The sequence below is a fragment of the Oncorhynchus gorbuscha genome, linkage group LG05 (assembly GCF_021184085.1).
Source record: "Oncorhynchus gorbuscha isolate QuinsamMale2020 ecotype Even-year linkage group LG05, OgorEven_v1.0, whole genome shotgun sequence".
Lineage (NCBI taxonomy): Eukaryota > Metazoa > Chordata > Actinopteri > Salmoniformes > Salmonidae > Oncorhynchus > Oncorhynchus gorbuscha.
In genome coordinates, this window is record NC_060177.1 from 28,343,049 (window position 1) to 28,361,812 (window position 18,764).

Consider the following 18,764-nt stretch of genomic DNA (forward strand, 5'->3'; position numbering starts at 1 on the left):
AGGGTCTCGCTGCACAGCTGGAACTCACCTCCGCAAGGCAGTCACCTGCCATCGACTCAGAGGCTCTGAGGGCTCACACGACCGCAGGGAGCCAGCGGGCTGCCATTTCCCCAGCACACAGCAATACCTGGCTGAGAACCATTTCACCACAGGGGCAGATAAAGTGCCTCTGATATGAGCTGCAGAGAGGATAACTGCTTGAGTTATGGAAGACAGTGGAAGACAGTTCTACAGTATTATTGTCACCTTTCTTCAGATACAAACTGGCATTTGTGCTCTCTTGTCATTGGCTTTTTTGTTGTTGTTGCTTATTCACAATAAAGCACACATCTGTTGATAAAGTCAGTGATAGATTAGATACATTGCAGCAAGGGGGGAAACCGTTCCTGGTTCTGAGGACGCTCCTTGTCAGTCGGCTTTAGGCTCATTTCTACTGGCAGGAGGAGACGATGCTGTCCAGAGCTGCTCCACTGCTCCTCACACTGACTGACTGCTCATTTCATTACCAGAGCTCTGGGACTCTGCTCTGGCCTGTCTGGGGACACACACGAGGAATTAGACTGGTGGGCTTGATTGGACAGACAGTGCTGGGCCATTGGCTGGACTGTCTGGTGCAGTAGGCTGGTAGGTCTTATTGGACAGACAGGGCTGGGGTTGTTTGGGGAGACTTTATTTAACCAGGCAAGTCAGTTAATAACAAATTCTTATTTACAATGACGGCCAAACCCGGACGACGCTGGGCCAATTGTGCGCCGCCCTATGAGACTCCCAATCAAGGTCAGATGTGATACAGTCCAGATTCGAACCAGGGACTGTAGTGATGCCTCTTGCACTGAAATGCAGTGCCTTAGACTGCTGCGCCACTTGGGAGGCCACTGTGACACGTCCCATGCTGTGTCTGAGGGGGTGGGGGAGAGGAGTGTTGTTGATCTCCAGTAGGAGCTGTCCTTCTCAGTCAGCCCACACACTGTGACCTTTCAGCCAGCAGCACTGAACCTCTGACCCTGTCAATCCAGCTGCCTCCATGGCCAGTCACAGTGGAAGAAAGTCATATTGACTCTGAGTTCAAAGTTCAAACACATAGACTTCTGAGTGCATCTTGGATCACCAATGTCCACCAATAATGGGACTAATTGTGTCAGTTCCAGAAAGGAGTGATGGAATTAATTGTTCAGTGTCTGTGCTTGTGAACCATAAATCATAGTTGTGTAAAAGGCTGTTTACAACACTCTCTTTGTTGGACCTCCTGCACAGATCAGTGGAGATGTCATCCACCCAGGACAGAGGGCAAAGGCAGGAAGGCAGATATTTCTAAACGGCTCTCTGGTGTGTGTGGTGGATCATGTGCCTGTGTCCTGCCAGCATGCCTGTGTTTGTTGTGCAGTACTGGTAGGAAGCAGAGGAGGCTGTAGGGTCATTCAGATCAACCCAGTAAATAATCAGCGGGTTGATTCATGGATTTGGCAGTGGGGAGGGGGTGATACAGAGTTCAGTCTGCTCATGTTGGAGCCTCCTGCTTCCTAGAAACCTCTCAGGCCATATACACTGCTCAAAAACATAAAGGGAACACTTAAACAACACAATGTAACTCCAAGTCAATCACACTTCTGTGAAATCAAACACTGATTGACAATACATTCACATGCTCTTGTGCAAATGGAATAGACAACAGGTGGAAATTATAGGCAATTAGCAAGACACCCCCAATAAAGGAGTGGTTCTGCAGGTGGTGACCACAGACCACTTCTCAGTTCCTATGCTTCCTGGCTGATGTTTTGGTCACTTTTGAATGCTGGCGGTGCTTTCACTAGTGGTAGCATGAGACGGAGTCTACAACCCACACAAGTGGCTCAGGTAGTGCAGCTCATCCAGGATGGCACATCAATGCGAGCTGTGGCAAGAAGGTTTGCTGTGTCTGTCAGCATAGTGTCCAGAGCATGGAGGCGATACCAGGAGACAGGCCAGTACATCAGGAGACGTGGAGGAGGCCGTAGGAGGGCAACAACCCAGCAGCAGGACCGCTACCTCTGCCTTTGTGCAAGGAGGAGCAGGAGGAGCACTGCCAGAGCCAAGGAAAATTACCTCCAGCAGGCCACAAATGTGCATGTGTCTGCTGAAACGGTCAGAAACAGACTCCATGAGGGTGGTATGAGGGCCCGACGTCCACAGGTGTGGGTTGTGCTTACAGCCCAACACCGTGCAGGAAGTTTGGCATTTGCCAGAGAACACCAAGATTGGCAAATTCGCCACTGGCGCCCTGTGCTCTTCACAGATGAAAGCAGGTTCACACTGAGCACATGACAGAGTCTGGAGACGCCGTGGAGAACGTTCTGCTGCCTGCAACATCCTCCAGCGTGACCGGTTTGGTGTGGGGTGGCATTTCTTTGGGGGGCCGCACAGCCCTCCATGTGCTCGCCAGAGGTAGCCTGACTGCCATTAGGTACCGAGATCCTCAGACCCCTTGTGAGACCATATGCTGGTGCGGTTGGCCCTGGGTTCCTCTTAATGAAAGACAATGCTAGACCTCATGTGGCTGGAGTGTGTCAGCAGTTCCTGCAAGAGGAAGGCATTGATGCTATGGACTGGCCCGCCCGTTCCCCAGACCTGAATCCAATTGAGCACATCTGGGACATCATGTCTCGCTCCATCCACCACAGACTATCTAGGAGTTGGCGGATGCTTTAGTCCAGGTCTGGGAGGAGATCCCTCAGGAGACCATCCACCACCTCATCAGGAGCATGCCCAGGCGTTGTAGGGAGGTCATACAGGCACATGGAGGCCATACACACTACTGAGCCTCATTTTGACCAGTATTAAGGACATTGCATCAAAGTTGGATCAGCATTTTGTTGTCAGCACATTCAACTATGTAAAGAAAAAAGTATTTAATAAGAATATTTCATTCATTCAGATCTAGGATGTGTTATTTTAGTGTCCCCTTTATTTTTTTGAGCAGTGTATGTTGGAAGATGCTGAAACCTCTGTGGCAGAGGCTAGAGACCCTGTGTTTAGATACTCCATGACTGGAGCTGCTGAAATATTCATGAGGCCAAATCGGCGGCACGTTTGTGCTTTGCATCATTGATGAAGGCCCAGACTTTCACTAACCGTGAGTCTCCAGGGCGTTTTGACAGGGAGAGAGAGGGTACCTTGTCTCTGTCTGTCCTCCTCTCTCTGAAGATGAGTGCTCTTTTAGGTGCATAAAACACATTTAGCCTTTCACTGGTCTCTGAGTGGCTTAGCTCCCCCTCCTCCCCCCAGGGAGGGGTTTTAGACAGCCGGTTTTACGGCCTGACTGAGGTAGAAAATAAACCGTTGAAAGAGGAAAACAAAGATTTATGCAACAAAATGTGTTGATGCTATAACACATGGGAAACTAGAAAGCCTTGGAATTGTAGAAAGAACAACAAAATCTCTCAGCGTTGGCAGTTGAACTCATGTCAGGAGAGGCAAACATGTCTCCGAAAAGTGTCCTCTCTTTGTCTTTCTTGTGAGAGACCGGGATCTCCCAGTGAGGGCTCTTCTAGTTTGTTATGGAGTACGTGGTTCAGTGCACAGTTCAGTGCGTTTTATTAATGCATGTGTTCTTCTTGGATATTACCACAACTGGAATGGTTCCCAAATGAAACACGACAACAACACAGTTTCTTACAGTATAGTTGACCTATAATGAGCAGCATCAACCACATTCTTGTTTTTAAAATCCCTCTAAACCACGAGGAACAGGTGTGGTCATGTGGAACAGGTGTGGTCATGTCCTGATCATGTTAGTGATCCTTCCAGTCAGACACACTTAAACCGGAAGAGTGGCTATTCAGGACAATTCCTGTCCCACAATGCTTCTTAAGGTCAAGGCTTTCTTTCTGGATCATCTTCTGATGGGTGAGTTTTGGCTTCTCTGAAGCCATGGATTTATTGCGTTGAAGCATCATTCGTGGTGCAGTCTAATATATGTAGAGAGGTAGGTAGAGATAAACGATGATGGCTCTCAGCCTATTTCTCTGCTTGAAGGATGAGCGGGTTCAAGTGAAAGTCATAGACCCCGTGAACAGGACACCGGACCTCCAGAGTGAAATGAATCCCGATTAGACAATAAAAAAGCGCACAACTAAATAGGATACGATAACAAACACAAAATGCCCAGTCTGGTCAAAAATAGCCCTACATTTCTGTTATCAGACAGCGGTGGTCTGTTGCGCCGTTGTCTCAGTCTCCACGGAGCTGAAACGCGATACGCGTAGCTAAACGCTGACGGGGAAGGAAATCTTAGGAGGATTTCTAAAATGTTCCTATTGATGTGTTTAGCTTTTTAAGTGGTGTGCTCGTGTAACCCAAGGCCTGTCTCCTCAAGCTGTTGATGAATCAAACTCACTTTACCTTCAGAGTGGCCTCTCCTCTCCTGGTTCAGCTTAAGAAGCAGCAACACAGTGACTGCATCCCAAATAGGGAACAGGGTGTAATTTGGGATGTAGGCAGTGAACAGGCTGTGTGACCAGAGATATCTGTCCTCATCTACTCCAACCAATAAACGTTGATTTGATGAACATCCTGGTAATGACAGAGATGTATTCAACTGGAGGAGCTCAGTGATATGGCTCAGTGATATGGCTCAGGCTTAGTGATATGGAAAACTAGCTGTATTTACTTCACTTTTATAGCAGCAGAGAAACCCTGCAGTCCTCTCCCTCAGCTCTCTTATAAAACGATCACCCACCTCTCCACACGCTAGATCCTCTCAATCTCCCTTGTTTCTTTTACGGTCTCTGTCTCCCCCTCTCCGACTCCTCTCTCCTTCTACCTCCCCCTCTCTAACCATACTTTTAGTGCAGCAACTATACATGTCAAGGCTGTGACTTGCCAGTCGTACAGCAGCAGTGTGTTGACACGAGAGATGTCTTGTTGACTGTCCTTCATGGTCCTTATGAGTTTCACCGTGTCACACTAGGGTTTTATCTCTTGGTTCATGGACTGGTGAAAGATTTGACTTACAGTAAGTATTTGCCTCTGATGTGTTGAGAAATGTCATTTTTAATGGTTATTGTCCCTTAATTGAACCTGTTAAGTTTCTCCTTGATCCTAATGTTGGTGTTTTCTCCATGGCTTTGTTTCTGTTGGTGTCTTAGTGAGATAATATGACTTCAGGCTTTTCAAATGCAATTATAAGATAACGGAAGATGCCCAGCAAGTAGTTATTTCTGCTGATAATGGACACACACACACACACACACACACACACACACACACACACACACACACACACACACACACACACACACACACACACACACACACACACACACACACACACACACACACACACACACACACACACACACACACACACACACACACACACACACACACACACACACACACACACAGAGACAGACAGAATGGCTTAGAACACATATTTCCATCTATGAATGCCATTCCCCGCTTATGAGAACAGGAAGTCATTGCAGTCCATCACTGTCTGGCTGTTATTCCACAGTTTTATTTCTGTTGACAGGAGAGGTGACACCTGCTCTGCTAAATATTGTATATATACTTTTCCTAACTGTGTAAGTCCTCCGGGTAAGCTGATTCTGCAGTATATTTGGCATTGCACAATGCAAACAGAAGAAAAAACATTCTCTGGGACCATGAGTTAGTGTGTGCTCAGTGCTTGACACTAACCTGATGCTGTGTGTTTGGCTACTTGTCGCAAAAAAGGTTTCTGATAAATGGTCTACTGAGGACTTTTCCTCTAGCCCTTCTCTACCTCGCTCTCTTTCACCCTCTCCCCCTCTTCCTCACTATCTCCATCTTCCTCTCTCTCTCTTTCTCCCCCTCTACCTCACCATGTCCCTCTTCCTCTCTCTCTATCTCTGTCTTCGCTCTCTATCTCTTCTCTCTCTATCTCTCTCTCTCTCTATCTTTGACCTCTCCCTCTCCTTGTATGTGATAAAAGGCCTGTGTCACTGCCATCCTCCCTGCAGTATAATGGGTTTTATACAGCCACATTTCTCATTAAGACAAGGCTCCAGAGCAGGAGATTACTTAAGAGCTGCAAAGCACACAGATCCAAGGCTCCGGCTCAGCCCTAGAAATACTGTAGGGAGCACAGCCCAGGGAGCTTTTCATTTGCTCTGCATTTATTAACTGGTGTAGCCTAAGTGATTCTTCCTGGCTGCTCATTAGACTAGTAGCACTCTCTATTTACAGTATATAGGAGTGTGTACAGTATTTGACTTGGGTTCTAAACCCAATTGTACTGCATCACCTGGGAATGATCTGTCACTGTACCGCTGGGAGATAAAGCACTCAATGTTTAGAGCTGATATTGTTTTCTCTCTCCCTCTAGGAGCAGCCAGGGCTTCATGCACATGAAGCTGTCAAGGACGAAGGAGAACAAGTACATCCTGGGTCAGAACAGCTGTCCCTTCGACAGTGTCCCCGAGATCATCCACTTCTACTCCAGCCGCAAGCTGCCCATCAAAGGGGCCGAGCACATGTCCCTGCTCTACCCCGTGGCCATCAGGACACTATAGTGACATGGCCTTCCCCAAAGGTCACACAGGGGTCAGATGCCCTCTCCTGCCACCTCCCCTGGGAAACCCTGTCGCTCTGCCTATTTCCTTCTGTTTGATTGGTCTGAAGGACAGAGTTCAAGTTGGCGGAGGAGGCAGGGATGATGAGGATAATGCAGCTCACCGGTCATCACCTACCTGATCCCAGACCTGCTATTAACTTTTTGTTTGTATTTTCTACAACATTATCATTGCATCATTGACTGAAACATCATCTGCAAGCATTGTTTCACTGATCCCACAGCTGCTTCCTCAACAGTGCCACTTTGTACCCACCTCTTCCACACAATACCTGGCTCCATGTTATGCTGAAAGTGTAATGTTTGTTTAGTGAGGGGAACCTAAAGATTGTAATGTCCTTATAAAGGAAGCAGGGAAGGCAAATTCATGTATTGGAGTTATACATGGGCACTCTACAGTGGCTGGCAAACTCAATAAACATGCCCTGTGTGAATACTTTCCCCGTCAGTGCAACAACAGTTTAGTGTTTAAGTGCTGTACGGTCTGCAGACTGACGTCTCTGTCTATTCCCGGGACTGTATTTCTGATATCCTTCACCACGGGTGTCCCATTGGTAGGACAGTGTAAGCACAGCTCTGGTTTGACAGTCAGCAGACTGATAGATGAATCACTACTATGTTACACAGCAGTAGCACCATTGGCTAAATGAGCCAGAGATGGGCGCCTAGTCTCAAAATGATCCAAATTACCTTCCCAATCCCCCATCGTAGAATATCTTTGCATGGGTAGAATGGAATATGCCTGCATTGTCTACCTCAGAAAATCAATTTCATTCGTGAATCTGCAGATCAATAGGTACAATGGGATTGCAGATATTGATCCAACCCCCACCATGCGACTCCTATTCCCAACAAATTGCATCTATGGTTTAAGAATATGTTTTTGCATAAACCAGTCACATGTTTTTTTTTCTTTGTTTTTTTTGTGTTTTTTTACTACATTTTACAGATCAGCATTTGTATGTATAGTCACTATGAAATTGTGTGATGTCAGTAACAAATGTTTGGTTAATGCCTTATAATGCATGGGTTGAATCAGTCGGATTAGATCCGCTGATTTCTAGAGTTCTGCTTCTTTGAACGATTGTTCTGTGACTGTAATTTATTCGGGGGTAATTCTTCTTATTGCAGATGTGTTACTCCTCTCTGTGAAGGCCTGCCTCGTGGCATCCAGCCCTCACTATTCTCTGCCATGTGATCGTGTTTGGCCAGAGCTTAAATACCCCGGACCTGGTCTCATATACTGTGGTGCTTTGCTTTGTGTTTTAGTCAGTTCTGCTTCATGTGTCCAACTGCCTCTGTGGCCTGACTCTGGTGGCCTGACTGAGACACTGAGGAGTAATGGTGTCTCGTGACCAATGGGATTGTCAAGCCTCACATAAAGACTGTAGAAGCCCCATGGACCAATCAGAGGACTCAATTTTCCTAAATGAACCCTGACCTCCAGTCTGTCATAACACCTCTATTTGTTTGAATTATTTAATACACACATCTCAAAATTGGTTTCTTATTCAGTTCACTCTTGATTTCCTCCATTGTCTCTGTGTTCTATCCTCTACCCACACGACTCTTACTCTGGTACAGACCTTGAGGTTAGAGACATTGCTTGAAGCCTCTCTTTGTTCTTGGAGTTTGACTTCTCCCCTGAACTAGAGGGATTGACGTGTCCTTTAATCTTATCGATAACAAGGAGAGTGCAGAAGCATGCTATGCAATCCCATAGCCAGTAGGTGGCATCATTACAGATGTCTAAGGCTGTTTTCCAATTGGCATTTCCAAACAATTAAGATAATCATACAGGGGTTTGCTGGAGGTGAATTGATTCTGTTGGTAAGTTAAAGGACCATGTAAAGTAGGGTTGCATCCAGCAGCAGTGGTTCCCAACCCTTCTCAGATAATGAACCACCAACTGAATTTTGCTCTGCCCGGAGTACCTCTCAAGTACTATACCCCCCCCCCCCCCCCCCCCCATGTGTATTTTACCAGTAGACCTATGGTCTCATGAGTCTTCTAAAGTGTATATATATTTAAATATATATATATAGTACCAGTCAAAAGTTTGGACACACCTACTCATTCAAGGGTGTTTTTATTGTAGAATATTAGTGAAGATATCAAAACTTGGAAATAACATATGGAATCATGTAGGAACCAAAAAAAGTGTTAAACAAATCAAAATAGATTTTAGATTCTTCAAAGTAGCCACCCTTTGCCTTGATGACAGCTTTGCACACTCTTGGCATTCTCTCAACCAGCTTCATGAGGAATGCTTTTCCATCAGCCTTGAAGGAGTTTCCACATATGCTGAGCATTTGTTGGCTGCTTTTCCTTCACTCTGTGGTCCAACTCATCCCAAACCATCTTAATTGGGTTGAGGTCGGGTGATTCGGCACACCATCACTCTCCTTCTTGGTCAAATAACCCTTACACAGACTGGAGATGGGTCATTTTGGGTCATTGTTCTGTTGAAAAACAAGTGATCGTCCCACTAAGCACAAACCAGGTGGAATGGAGTATCGCTGCAGAATGCTGTGGGAAACATGCTGGTTGTGTAATAAATCACTGACAGGATCACCAGCAAACATCCCCACACCAAAACACCTCCTCCATGCTTCACAGTGGGAATCCATGCATGCAGAGATCATCCGTTCACCTACTCTGCATCTCACAAAGACACGGCGGGTGGAACCAAAAATCTCAAATTTGGACTCATCAGACCAAAGGACAGATTTCCACCGGTCTATTATCCATTGCTTGTGTTTCTTTGCCCAAACAAGTCTCTTCTTCTTATTAGTGTCCTTTAGTGGTTTCTGTGCAGCAATTCGACCATGAAGGCCTGATTCACTCCTCTGACAGTTGATGTTGAGATGTGTCTGTTACTTGAACTCTATGAAGCATTTATTTGGTCTCCAATCTGAGGTGCAGTTACCTCTGCTGCAGAGGACAACTTCATAGAGGTAACTCTGGGCCTTCCTTTCCTGTGGCGGTCCTCACGAGAGCCTGTTTCATCATAGCGCTTGATGGTTTTTAAGAAACGTACAAAGTTCTTGACCTTCATGTCTTAAAGTTTAATTTCTCTTTGCTTATTTGAGCTATTCTTGCCATAATATGGACAAGGGCTTTTACCAAATAAGGTTATCTTCTGTATACCACCTCTACCTTGTCACAACACAACTGAAATGCATTAAGAAGGAAATACATTCCACAAATACAATTTTAAGAAGGCACACCTGTTAATTGAAATGCATTCCAGGTAAAGACCCCATGAAGATGGATGAGAGAATGCCAAGAGTGTGCAAAGCTGTCATCAAGGCAAAGGGTGGCTGCTTTGAAGAATCTCAAATATAAAATATATTTACTTTTTTGGTTAGTACATGATTCCAAATGTTTTATTTCATAGTTTTGATGTTTTTCACTATTATTCTACAATGTAGAAAATAGTAAAAATAAAGAAAAACCCTTGAATGAGTAGGTGTGTCCAAACTTTTGACTGGTACTATATATATATGTATATATATGTATATGTATGTATGTACATATGTCCGGTGCATTCTGAAAGTATTCAGACCCCTTCCCTTTTTAAACAGTTTATGTTTCAGCCTTATTTTAAAATGTGTTAAATATTTTTTTACACATCAATCCACACACAGTACCTCAATGACAAAGCAAAAAAAAAACGTTTTATTGATACATATTTTTATTTATTTAATTTACATAAGTATTCAGACCCTTTTGCTATGAGACTCAAAATTGAGCTCAGGTACATCCCGTTTCCATTGATCATCCTTGAGATATTTCTACAACTTTGAGTCCATCTGTGGTAAATTCAATTGATTGGACATGATTTGGAAAGGCACACACCTGTCTATATAAGGTCCCACAGTTGACAGTGCATGTCAGAGAAAAAAACAAGCCATGAGGTCGAAGGAGTTGTCTGTAGAGCTCCGAAGAAGGGATTGTGTTGAGGAACAGATCTGGGGAAGGGTACCAAACAATATAAACAAATATATACATTTCCATAAATGTCTAAACTTGTTTTTGCGTTGACATTATGGGGTATGGTGTGTAGATTGATGGGGGGTGTAATCCAGTTTAGAATAGAATAAGGCTGCAAGGTAACAAAATGTGGGAAAAGTCAAGGGGTCTGAATACTTTCCGAATGTACTACATGTCTTAAGAATGTTCCTGTGTGGTAGAGATGAAACATTTAAAGAAGAGGAGGATCTGAAGTCAGTGCTGCTGACAGACGCATGTTACTGTAGGCAAGGTCCCACGTACGTTGTCCACACTGCCCAGAGGAAGACCCCTCGCCTGGCTAGAAGGAGGAAGGGAGGGGACTCTGGAAGGCAAAGAAGGGGCTTTGTCTCAATCAGCAGACTCACTGTACACTTTGTTATGTCTCTGTGGGAACCTGAAATAGTCCTTCTCACCCTCATAGAAGTGTTGTGTTGTGTGCGCGCATTGCCATCAGCCATTAACTTACTCTGTGATTTTAGTGCTTTTGTGTACATTTTCTTCCCATGTATGTATGCACTACTTTAACATATCTGTACAGTCCCTCATCGCCAAATGTATATACTGAATGTATTGTATGGGGACATAGAGGCATCAAGTTTCAACCTAAATAAAGTAGAGTTTATGAGTCCAAAACCCTCTTGTCTGTTGGCTCTTTCGTGATGCTGCAACAAACATGTTACAAAAAAAAAGAAGATAATCCAAAAGATGTTTTTAACTCCACACCGTTGTGGTTACCAGTTACCATGGTACGGGTCTATTCAATGGTAAGCGCCATAGCGCTACTCTCTGTTGGTGGATTCAAAGACGGGGTATTGAAGGAATAGTAAGAGAGGATAAAGGCACTGACGTCAACCTCGTAGTGAATGGTCATCTGCTCCACCACACAATCCCAACCCTGTTCTCACTGCACACCGTCCGGCCGTGATATTATAGTGATTTCATTAACTAACCCCAAGATCTGTACAGAGGAAATGTATTAATTGCTGTATAAGCCAAACACGGTCTGAGTCGGTCTCTAGCGTCTTTCTCCGAGAGTATACTTAATGCATGAATTAATAAACGACTACAAGAGAGCTCTGAGAGACAGAGACCAGCGGTTGAGATTACAGAGAACACACCCTGGGCTTTGATGGTGATGGTGCTAGAGAATCCCTCATTTAAACACACGCGCGCACGGGCTTGGCTTTAACAAGCAGACCGGACGGCCTTGGGATTCAGGCCACATGGCTTTGATGCTCTTTCTGCTCCTGGAAAGGAATCCGTGTTCGTTAGCGTGCTCCTCTCCCCAGCTCTTCTCCTGTTGCCTCCTGTTGTTAGGTGGGGCTAGATCAATGTGTAAACATCCTTTCAGAGCCTCACAATGGAGCCAAGCTGGCCTATAAAGTCTACAGTGTTTTCTATTACATACAGCTTGTATGAAGAGACAGAGGGCAGACAGATGGATGTTACCACCGACAACCAAAAGCAATAAGGAGAAGGCAGGGAATGTGTGATCCACTTCCACCTCTTTTGTGAAAATGTGGAGAAATATTTTCCCCACACAAGGTCGACATAAATCTGCAATGAACTAATTAGTTGATACCTGAACAGGAGTGTGTTAATATACTCTCCTGAGAATCCACCCAAGGTGATTCAGGGTATTGCTGTTTTGTTTAGATTAACGTATGAATCTTATTCAGACACTCTTATCGTTCTCTACCACACAGCATCTCCATGGCGGTCCTTTCTACTGCTCTGGAGAGATGTGTCATTTCTAACCTCTCTCCCACTGCTGCGACATCTCCCTCTCCCAGGTTTAAAACGCCCACCAAGGGTTAAAACACCTGAGAGGAAATGCATCAAAGTGTCCTTTGGTGGACAAAAAGCACCCACAGGCCTGAAAGACATGGCTTGAAAGCAGCAATGAATGAATCCATTCCACAGACGGATAGAGAAAATGGCCCTTGTCCATCACCAACTCATTTCATATTCAGCCCAGTCATGCCTGGCAGAAAGCAATCTCAGGTAAACAGACTTGATGCTAATAACACATGAACTGCATCGTTTAAAAAGACAAAAACAAAATGGGGAGACAATAAACTCTCCTCCAGTTCCCTTCTGACACGTGTGAGGAGGTGACCCAAAGTGAAACCTGTTATTATTCTGCAGTCTCTGGCAGTTAGATTCATTTAGCTTTTACTCTGCTTTAAATGGTCTATTATGGATGCAAAGAGTTTTACACTGTGTGGACATACAGTATAATTAAGTAGGACTGTCCTAATCCATCCCCTGAATCTACAGGTCAATGTCGTGTTGGACAATGTGGATAGTTCTGTCTGCTGCAGAGCAAAGCCACTATACTCAGAAACACCCAGCCAACAGTCTCTATGTAATTTATTGTCCTTCTTTTTGAATTACAGCTTCTTCCAACCAACTATGTTGTCGTAACAGTGGTTTAGATGAAAGAGAGCTGGAGCAGAGTGGTGCAGAGCTTGGAGCAGCTGTACTCATGAAAGGTAATTTTCTTCAGGGCCATGTGAACCGGCTATGAACCTGGGTTGAGTCGTTGTGTCTGCAGTCTGCATATAGTCAGTCGGGCATTCAGAGCAGCAGAATACATGAGAGAACAGGAGCTATAATGACCTAAGACTCTGGGGGACAGGGGGAATGGGGAGAGAAGGGATGGGAGGAATGACTGTCCTCCCCTATTTCCCTGCATTTATTCTGTCCCTCTACAGTTTGTCAAACATTAGTGACTCACCCGATTAAGTGCCGTTTCCTACCCAGCCAAGACAATGCCTTCATCCACAAATAACACCCTATTTTCACCCTCATCCCCCCTAGGTCCCACACAAGCCTGTCTGCATGGACAGAAGGGAGAGGTCACTACACAGCCACAGGTGACTGAACAAATCTGTCTGGACAGCACCTTCTTTCACCTCCATTTTGATGTCAGGGGCAGACGAGGAAAGCGTTTCATCGTCTTTGCGTTGTCCTCCGGGTGGAGAAAATAAAGAGAAAGAATGTGTGTAACCTAAACGTAGTGCAATGACAGCAATATGTGAAGATGTGCAATGTGATTACATATCCCCATCTGAATCAGATAAATGAGTCTCCATGGCAACTTCCCTGGATGTTGTGACGGTATATTGTTGGAGGTTTGAGGATGTGATGCTGCAGTTAAGAGGATAGGTCTGACAAGGCAACGACCAGCAGAATAAACTGTTCCTATTCAATAATCACAATACCTCTACCATTGCTGCAATGCTTTTAACGTGATCTATCAAACAAAGAAGACCAATATATTGTCTAATAAGCCTACAGTAAGTCAATTGCTATGGAGCATCATTATTTATTTAAATTAGCTTGAAAGGCAATCAAACGTTGTATTAACCAATTGAAGACTCGACATCATTTGAATAAGTTCTGAAGAGTCCAGCGAGAGACGTCACGTTGAAACTCTGTAAGAGATATTCACAGGGAAATTGCCTGCAGGTGTGCACGGCCTGCATATAAAATGGTAATGGGGACAGAAAGACACAAAGCACTGTTTGGGTGCTGTGCTCATGAAAAGCTCCATTCAACAAGACGCACTTATAAAACTAAGCAGGGCAATTACTGAAGATTGAGAATGGTAGGGTGAAACACAATTTGTCCTCTTCTTCCACAGCACCCCAATGGGAGACAAAGCAGCACACAAAATGGGTCTGGTTGTTTAAAGAGCAAGCCCATTTGAATATTGAGAAAAGCCATTTGCTCGTAGCGACCATGTTCAGCTCAGACACAATAACATCTGAATGGATAGTACTTAGAATGGAAACAAGGTTATCCTTCTGCAGTACAATGTTTGCATAATGTCAGCTGTTAAAATAGTAAAAATGTAATAAATCTCATACATGTTGGATGAGCCTATATTTTTATCAAACCACAAAAATAGTCTAATACTGGTATTTACATTTACTCTCAAACAACTATTACATTATGTATGTGTTTATTGATCTGGCAGCCCAACTGAACCAGTTTCAGAATCATTTCAAACATCAGCTAGCCATATTTGTCAAATTTCTACTCCTGATTTCTCTATTGAATGGAATCGCAAAGGAACTATGGTGAGGTTAGACATTGCCACCTAGTGTACAACTGTATGAATCACAATTAGACTCCAGGGGTCATCTCAACACTGCTTTCTTCCAAGGCATATTTTATAGCAGATCTGAGTCAATGCTAGTGTCTGAAACAAAATGAAGATTTCTGGTAGAACACAGCCCTCTTTCATTATGTATATATTCACACAGCGATGAGTTTAAAGCCTTCAGGGGCTAGCAACAAACCTCCTTTAAATGGCTGGCAAAACATTTATTATTTTTGTTTTTGACTTGTAATAAAGACAAACATGTACCTTATCTACCCCTGAATCTGACTGACTCATTTAAAAGTTGTTCCATTTAGGCTGTGTATGAAAGGGTAGAGGAGTAGTAATGAGGTCTTCATGTCTGAAACATTGTGTCCATATAAGTGTCCATATCACAGCCCAATGGCAGAATGACCAGAGCCATCAGCTTGGGTCTGTGCACTCTCCTCTCTCTCCTCTCTCAGGGCCCTGGCTTGGCTCAGAGTCCTGGCCCTCCAGCGAAGATGAGCTCCAGAGCTGACTGGATGTCCCCCTCTGTAGCCTGGAGCGCCCGTAACATCAGCTCCTCATCCTGGATCCCCATGTCTCTCAGCTGCTGCAGCTGGGACTGCCAACGCCCCTATAAGACAGTAGAACAAAGCTACCCTTAAAACTACTGGCAAACAGACCAAAACACACAGTCAAAGGCATTGAAGCTTAGGCCGTCATTACTCCAGCTAGAGAGAGACCAAATAGAAACGCAGCGAGTGCCATTGCTACAGGCAGTATGATTAAGAGCACAGCTTCTATCCACAGTGTTGTCCTTTAAAAGGTCGAGACATGTGGATCTGGTCTGCCCTCGTGGCTCATGTAGCACATTGAGAGGAGAGAGTGAGAGGAAAGGAGGAGAGGGAAAGGAGAGAATGAGAGAGTAGAGAGGAGAAGAGGAAAGGAGAAGAGACTGACCTGCAGAGAGGACATGCTGGAGGCCTGCAGAGCCTGCTGCAGTGCCTGGCTGAAAAGGTCATTGCTGACAGGAGTCCCTGCTGGCGTGGGAGGCACTCCAGATGAGGTGTCCTGCTGCAACACAGAACAAAGGGCACGCAGTTAGAAGGGCAAGTGTCTGCTCTGTGTCACTGGTAGAGGAGTGCGTTTGTGTGTTGAGGGAGGATGATGGGACATTCTTTACCTGAGCCCCTGCAGTGGGAGTAACAGCACTGCTCTCAGGAGTACTGGCCAGGGCCAGGGCAGTGGCCAGCTCACTCTGTGTTATGGGTCGAGGGCCTGTAGCTCCACTATGGCCAAGGGACACTGGCCGCATTCCTGCTGGGCCCCCGGTTCGGTTGGATGGTCCTGCCTGATTGCCCTAGTTACACACATAGCAATGATGTTAGCTATACTCCATCTATATTTTCATTTTAAATCTCAATCCAGCTAGATTGACTCACCGATTGGAAATCTTCATCGTCATCAGACATGCCCTCAAACATAAACCCTCCTGCAGACAAGACAACGCAAACGTCAAACATGTTCCAGTCTTAGTGATGGTGAGTGACAGACCGATGGGGCCATCACTTGGTCATGTTCAGTAGGGACTAAACGTTTTGAAAAAGAATGAAACAGGGAGGTGCTACCTGAACCTTGTCCAATAAGAACAGATTTTTGTTTTCCGTTGCAAACCATTTTTCTACAGTCTAACCTATTGAACACCACCCTGTAGTTTCCACCAGTGTGATGCTCACCTGGCATGTCACTGTAGGAGCTGGAGGAGACGTTGCGGGAGGAGCCGGCGCTGGACTGAGCAGGCATGCTGCCAGCCACTGAGTGGAGGACCAGGATGATGGCATTGACCAAGGCTGGGTGAGAACTGATCAACCTACAAGGCAAAACGTTTGATACTTTTGTATTATCCCTAATGTCACAAATCCACAGTCTAAGTCAGTCATTCACAACATGGCATGACAAAGTCATTCTACAGTATATGGAACAAAAACACTTACACATCCAGCATGTTCGGGTCTGTGAATTGCACAAATAGATCTTTGTCTTGGAGCACTCCTGCAAGATTCAGAAGAATAGCATTGTAAGGGATAACCTCCTTGGTGACATGGTTAGGGTGATGTTATGTCATAACGGGCAGGGCTAATCAGTACTTGCCTAGCGCTACCGGGTCAGATCTCAGCCCTGGCGTGGCCACAATGATCTGATCTAGAGACTCCTTATTAGTCAGCATCTTAAACACCTGGGGAAGCAAATTAAGTTATATACAGTGGGGTTCTAAATTATTGACACCCTTGATAAAGAAGAGCAATAATGACTATATAAGATAAATCATTAAAATACTGAGCTAGTGTATGCTAAATAAAAATTGGGAAATTATAATTGTTTTATACTAAAACAATTGCCCAGATAAATATATTTTTATTTAACAAGTAACAGTCATGAATAATTATGACAGATTTACAGAGTCAAAGATCTTACCCCCAAGACATGCTAACCTCCCCTGTTATTGGTAATAGTGAGAGGTTAGCATGTTTTGGAGGTAGGATCTTTGACACTATGTAACTTTGTCACTCATAATTATTCACCATTCATTCAGGATTATCCGTAATCCTGGTATAATTCACATTAATGTACAAGTGTTTAGAAACATATTCTATTCATATGTACAACTAAAAAGTGACTCCACAATGACAATACATTATTTACCATTCATTTCAATTGGGCACAAAATAATCTGAAACACAACCAGAACAAACTGCAAATGCATCCAACACATTTGTATAGTTACAAGCTTGATGTAGTCATTGTGAGCTAGGAATATGGAACCAAATACTACACTACTACACTTTGACTACTTCATTTATAATCATTTTTAGGGGTGTCAATTTTTCACCACTACCTTTTTGAGTAGTACTACTAATTAAACAAAGTATCTTTCTTTGACCAATTGTATTAGTATAAAATAATATAACTTTCCTATTCTTTTGAGCATAAAATATAGCTCAGTATTTGAATTATTTCTACTGAACAAAAATATAAACCCAACACGCAACAATTTCAAAGATTTTACTGAGTTACAGTTCACATAAGGAAATCAGTCAATTGAAATAAACTCATTGGGCTCTAATCTATGGATTTCAAAAGACTGGGAATACAGATATGTTTATGTCGGACTCAGATACCTTAAAAAAAGGTTGGGGCTTGGCTCAGAAAACCAGTCAGTATCTGGCGTGACCATCATAATTGGCACGACAATGGGCCTCATCTCATCACGGTATCTCTGTGCATTCAAATTGCCATCGATAAAATGCAATTGTGTTTGTTGTCCGTAGCGAATGCCTGCCCATAGCATAACCCAACGCCACCATGGGGCCCTCTGTTCACAATGTTGACAAACTGCCTGCCCACACTACGCCATACACATGGTCTGCGGTTGTGAGGCCAGTTGGACATACTGCCAAATTCTCTAAAAAGACATTGAGGAGGTTGATGGTAGAGAAATCAACATTAGATTCTATAGCAACAGTTCTGGTGGACATACCTGCAGTCAGTATGCCAATTGCATGCTCCCTCAAAACTTGAGACATCTGTGGGATTGTGTTGTGTGACAAAACTGCACATTTTAGAGTGGGCTTTTATTGTCCAGAAGGTGCACCTGTGTTATGATCATTTCTGTACAGCACTTTGAGATATCAGCTGATGTACGAAGGGCTATATACATAAAAATTTGATTTGATGCTGTTTAATCAGCTTCTTAATATACCACACCTGTCAGGAGGACAGATTATCTTGGCAAAGGAGAAATGCTCACTAACAGGGATGTAAACAAATGTGTGCACAACATTGAGAGGAATAAGCTTTTTGTGCTCATGGAACCTTTCTGGGCTCTTTTTTTCAGCTCATGAAACACGGGACCAACACTTTACATGTTGTGTTCATATTTTTGTTCTGTGTATTTTATACATTCCTTATTGCTAATCTTTATCAAGGTTGTCAATGATTTTGGACCCCACTGTAACTGATTTAATAGGATTTCTGATAAAGACATCCTTCTACATGTTCATT

The 18,764-nt window shown here is 44.1% G+C and overlaps 2 protein-coding genes across 13 annotated transcripts in view; one reads left to right on the plus strand and one right to left on the minus strand.

Annotated features, from left to right (window-relative positions):
- LOC124035785 (SH2 domain-containing adapter protein F-like) overlaps positions 1-8,602 on the plus strand; it is a 127,409-nt gene extending 118,807 nt beyond the window's left edge. For 4 of the 8 annotated variants that reach the window (XM_046349506.1, XM_046349504.1, XM_046349502.1 and 1 more), the window contains one exon: positions 6,344-8,601. In XM_046349506.1, coding sequence (XP_046205462.1) covers positions 6,344-6,530 — 187 coding nt within the window. In that variant the 3' untranslated portion in view covers positions 6,531-8,601. Of the gene's footprint in view, positions 1-6,343 lie in introns of all 8 variants that reach the window. The other 4 variants (XM_046349508.1, XM_046349507.1, XM_046349509.1 and 1 more) reach the window with 2 other exon arrangements.
- A 5,878-nt stretch (positions 8,603-14,480) lies between these two features.
- Positions 14,481-18,764, minus strand: part of LOC124035786 (ubiquitin-like protein 7) — a 28,898-nt gene continuing 24,614 nt past the window's right edge. For 4 of the 5 annotated variants that reach the window (XM_046349510.1, XM_046349513.1, XM_046349512.1 and 1 more), the window contains exons 5-11: positions 16,854-16,938; positions 16,697-16,754; positions 16,439-16,572; positions 16,145-16,194; positions 15,886-16,062; positions 15,663-15,776; positions 14,481-15,336 (exon numbers count right to left, since the gene is read on the minus strand). In XM_046349510.1, the coding sequence (XP_046205466.1) occupies positions 15,196-15,336; positions 15,663-15,776; positions 15,886-16,062; positions 16,145-16,194; positions 16,439-16,572; positions 16,697-16,754; positions 16,854-16,938 (759 nt within the window). In that variant the 3' untranslated portion in view covers positions 14,481-15,195. The remainder of the gene's footprint in view (positions 15,337-15,662; positions 15,777-15,885; positions 16,063-16,144; positions 16,195-16,438; positions 16,573-16,696; positions 16,755-16,853; positions 16,939-18,764) is intronic. The other variant, XM_046349511.1, reaches the window with a different exon arrangement.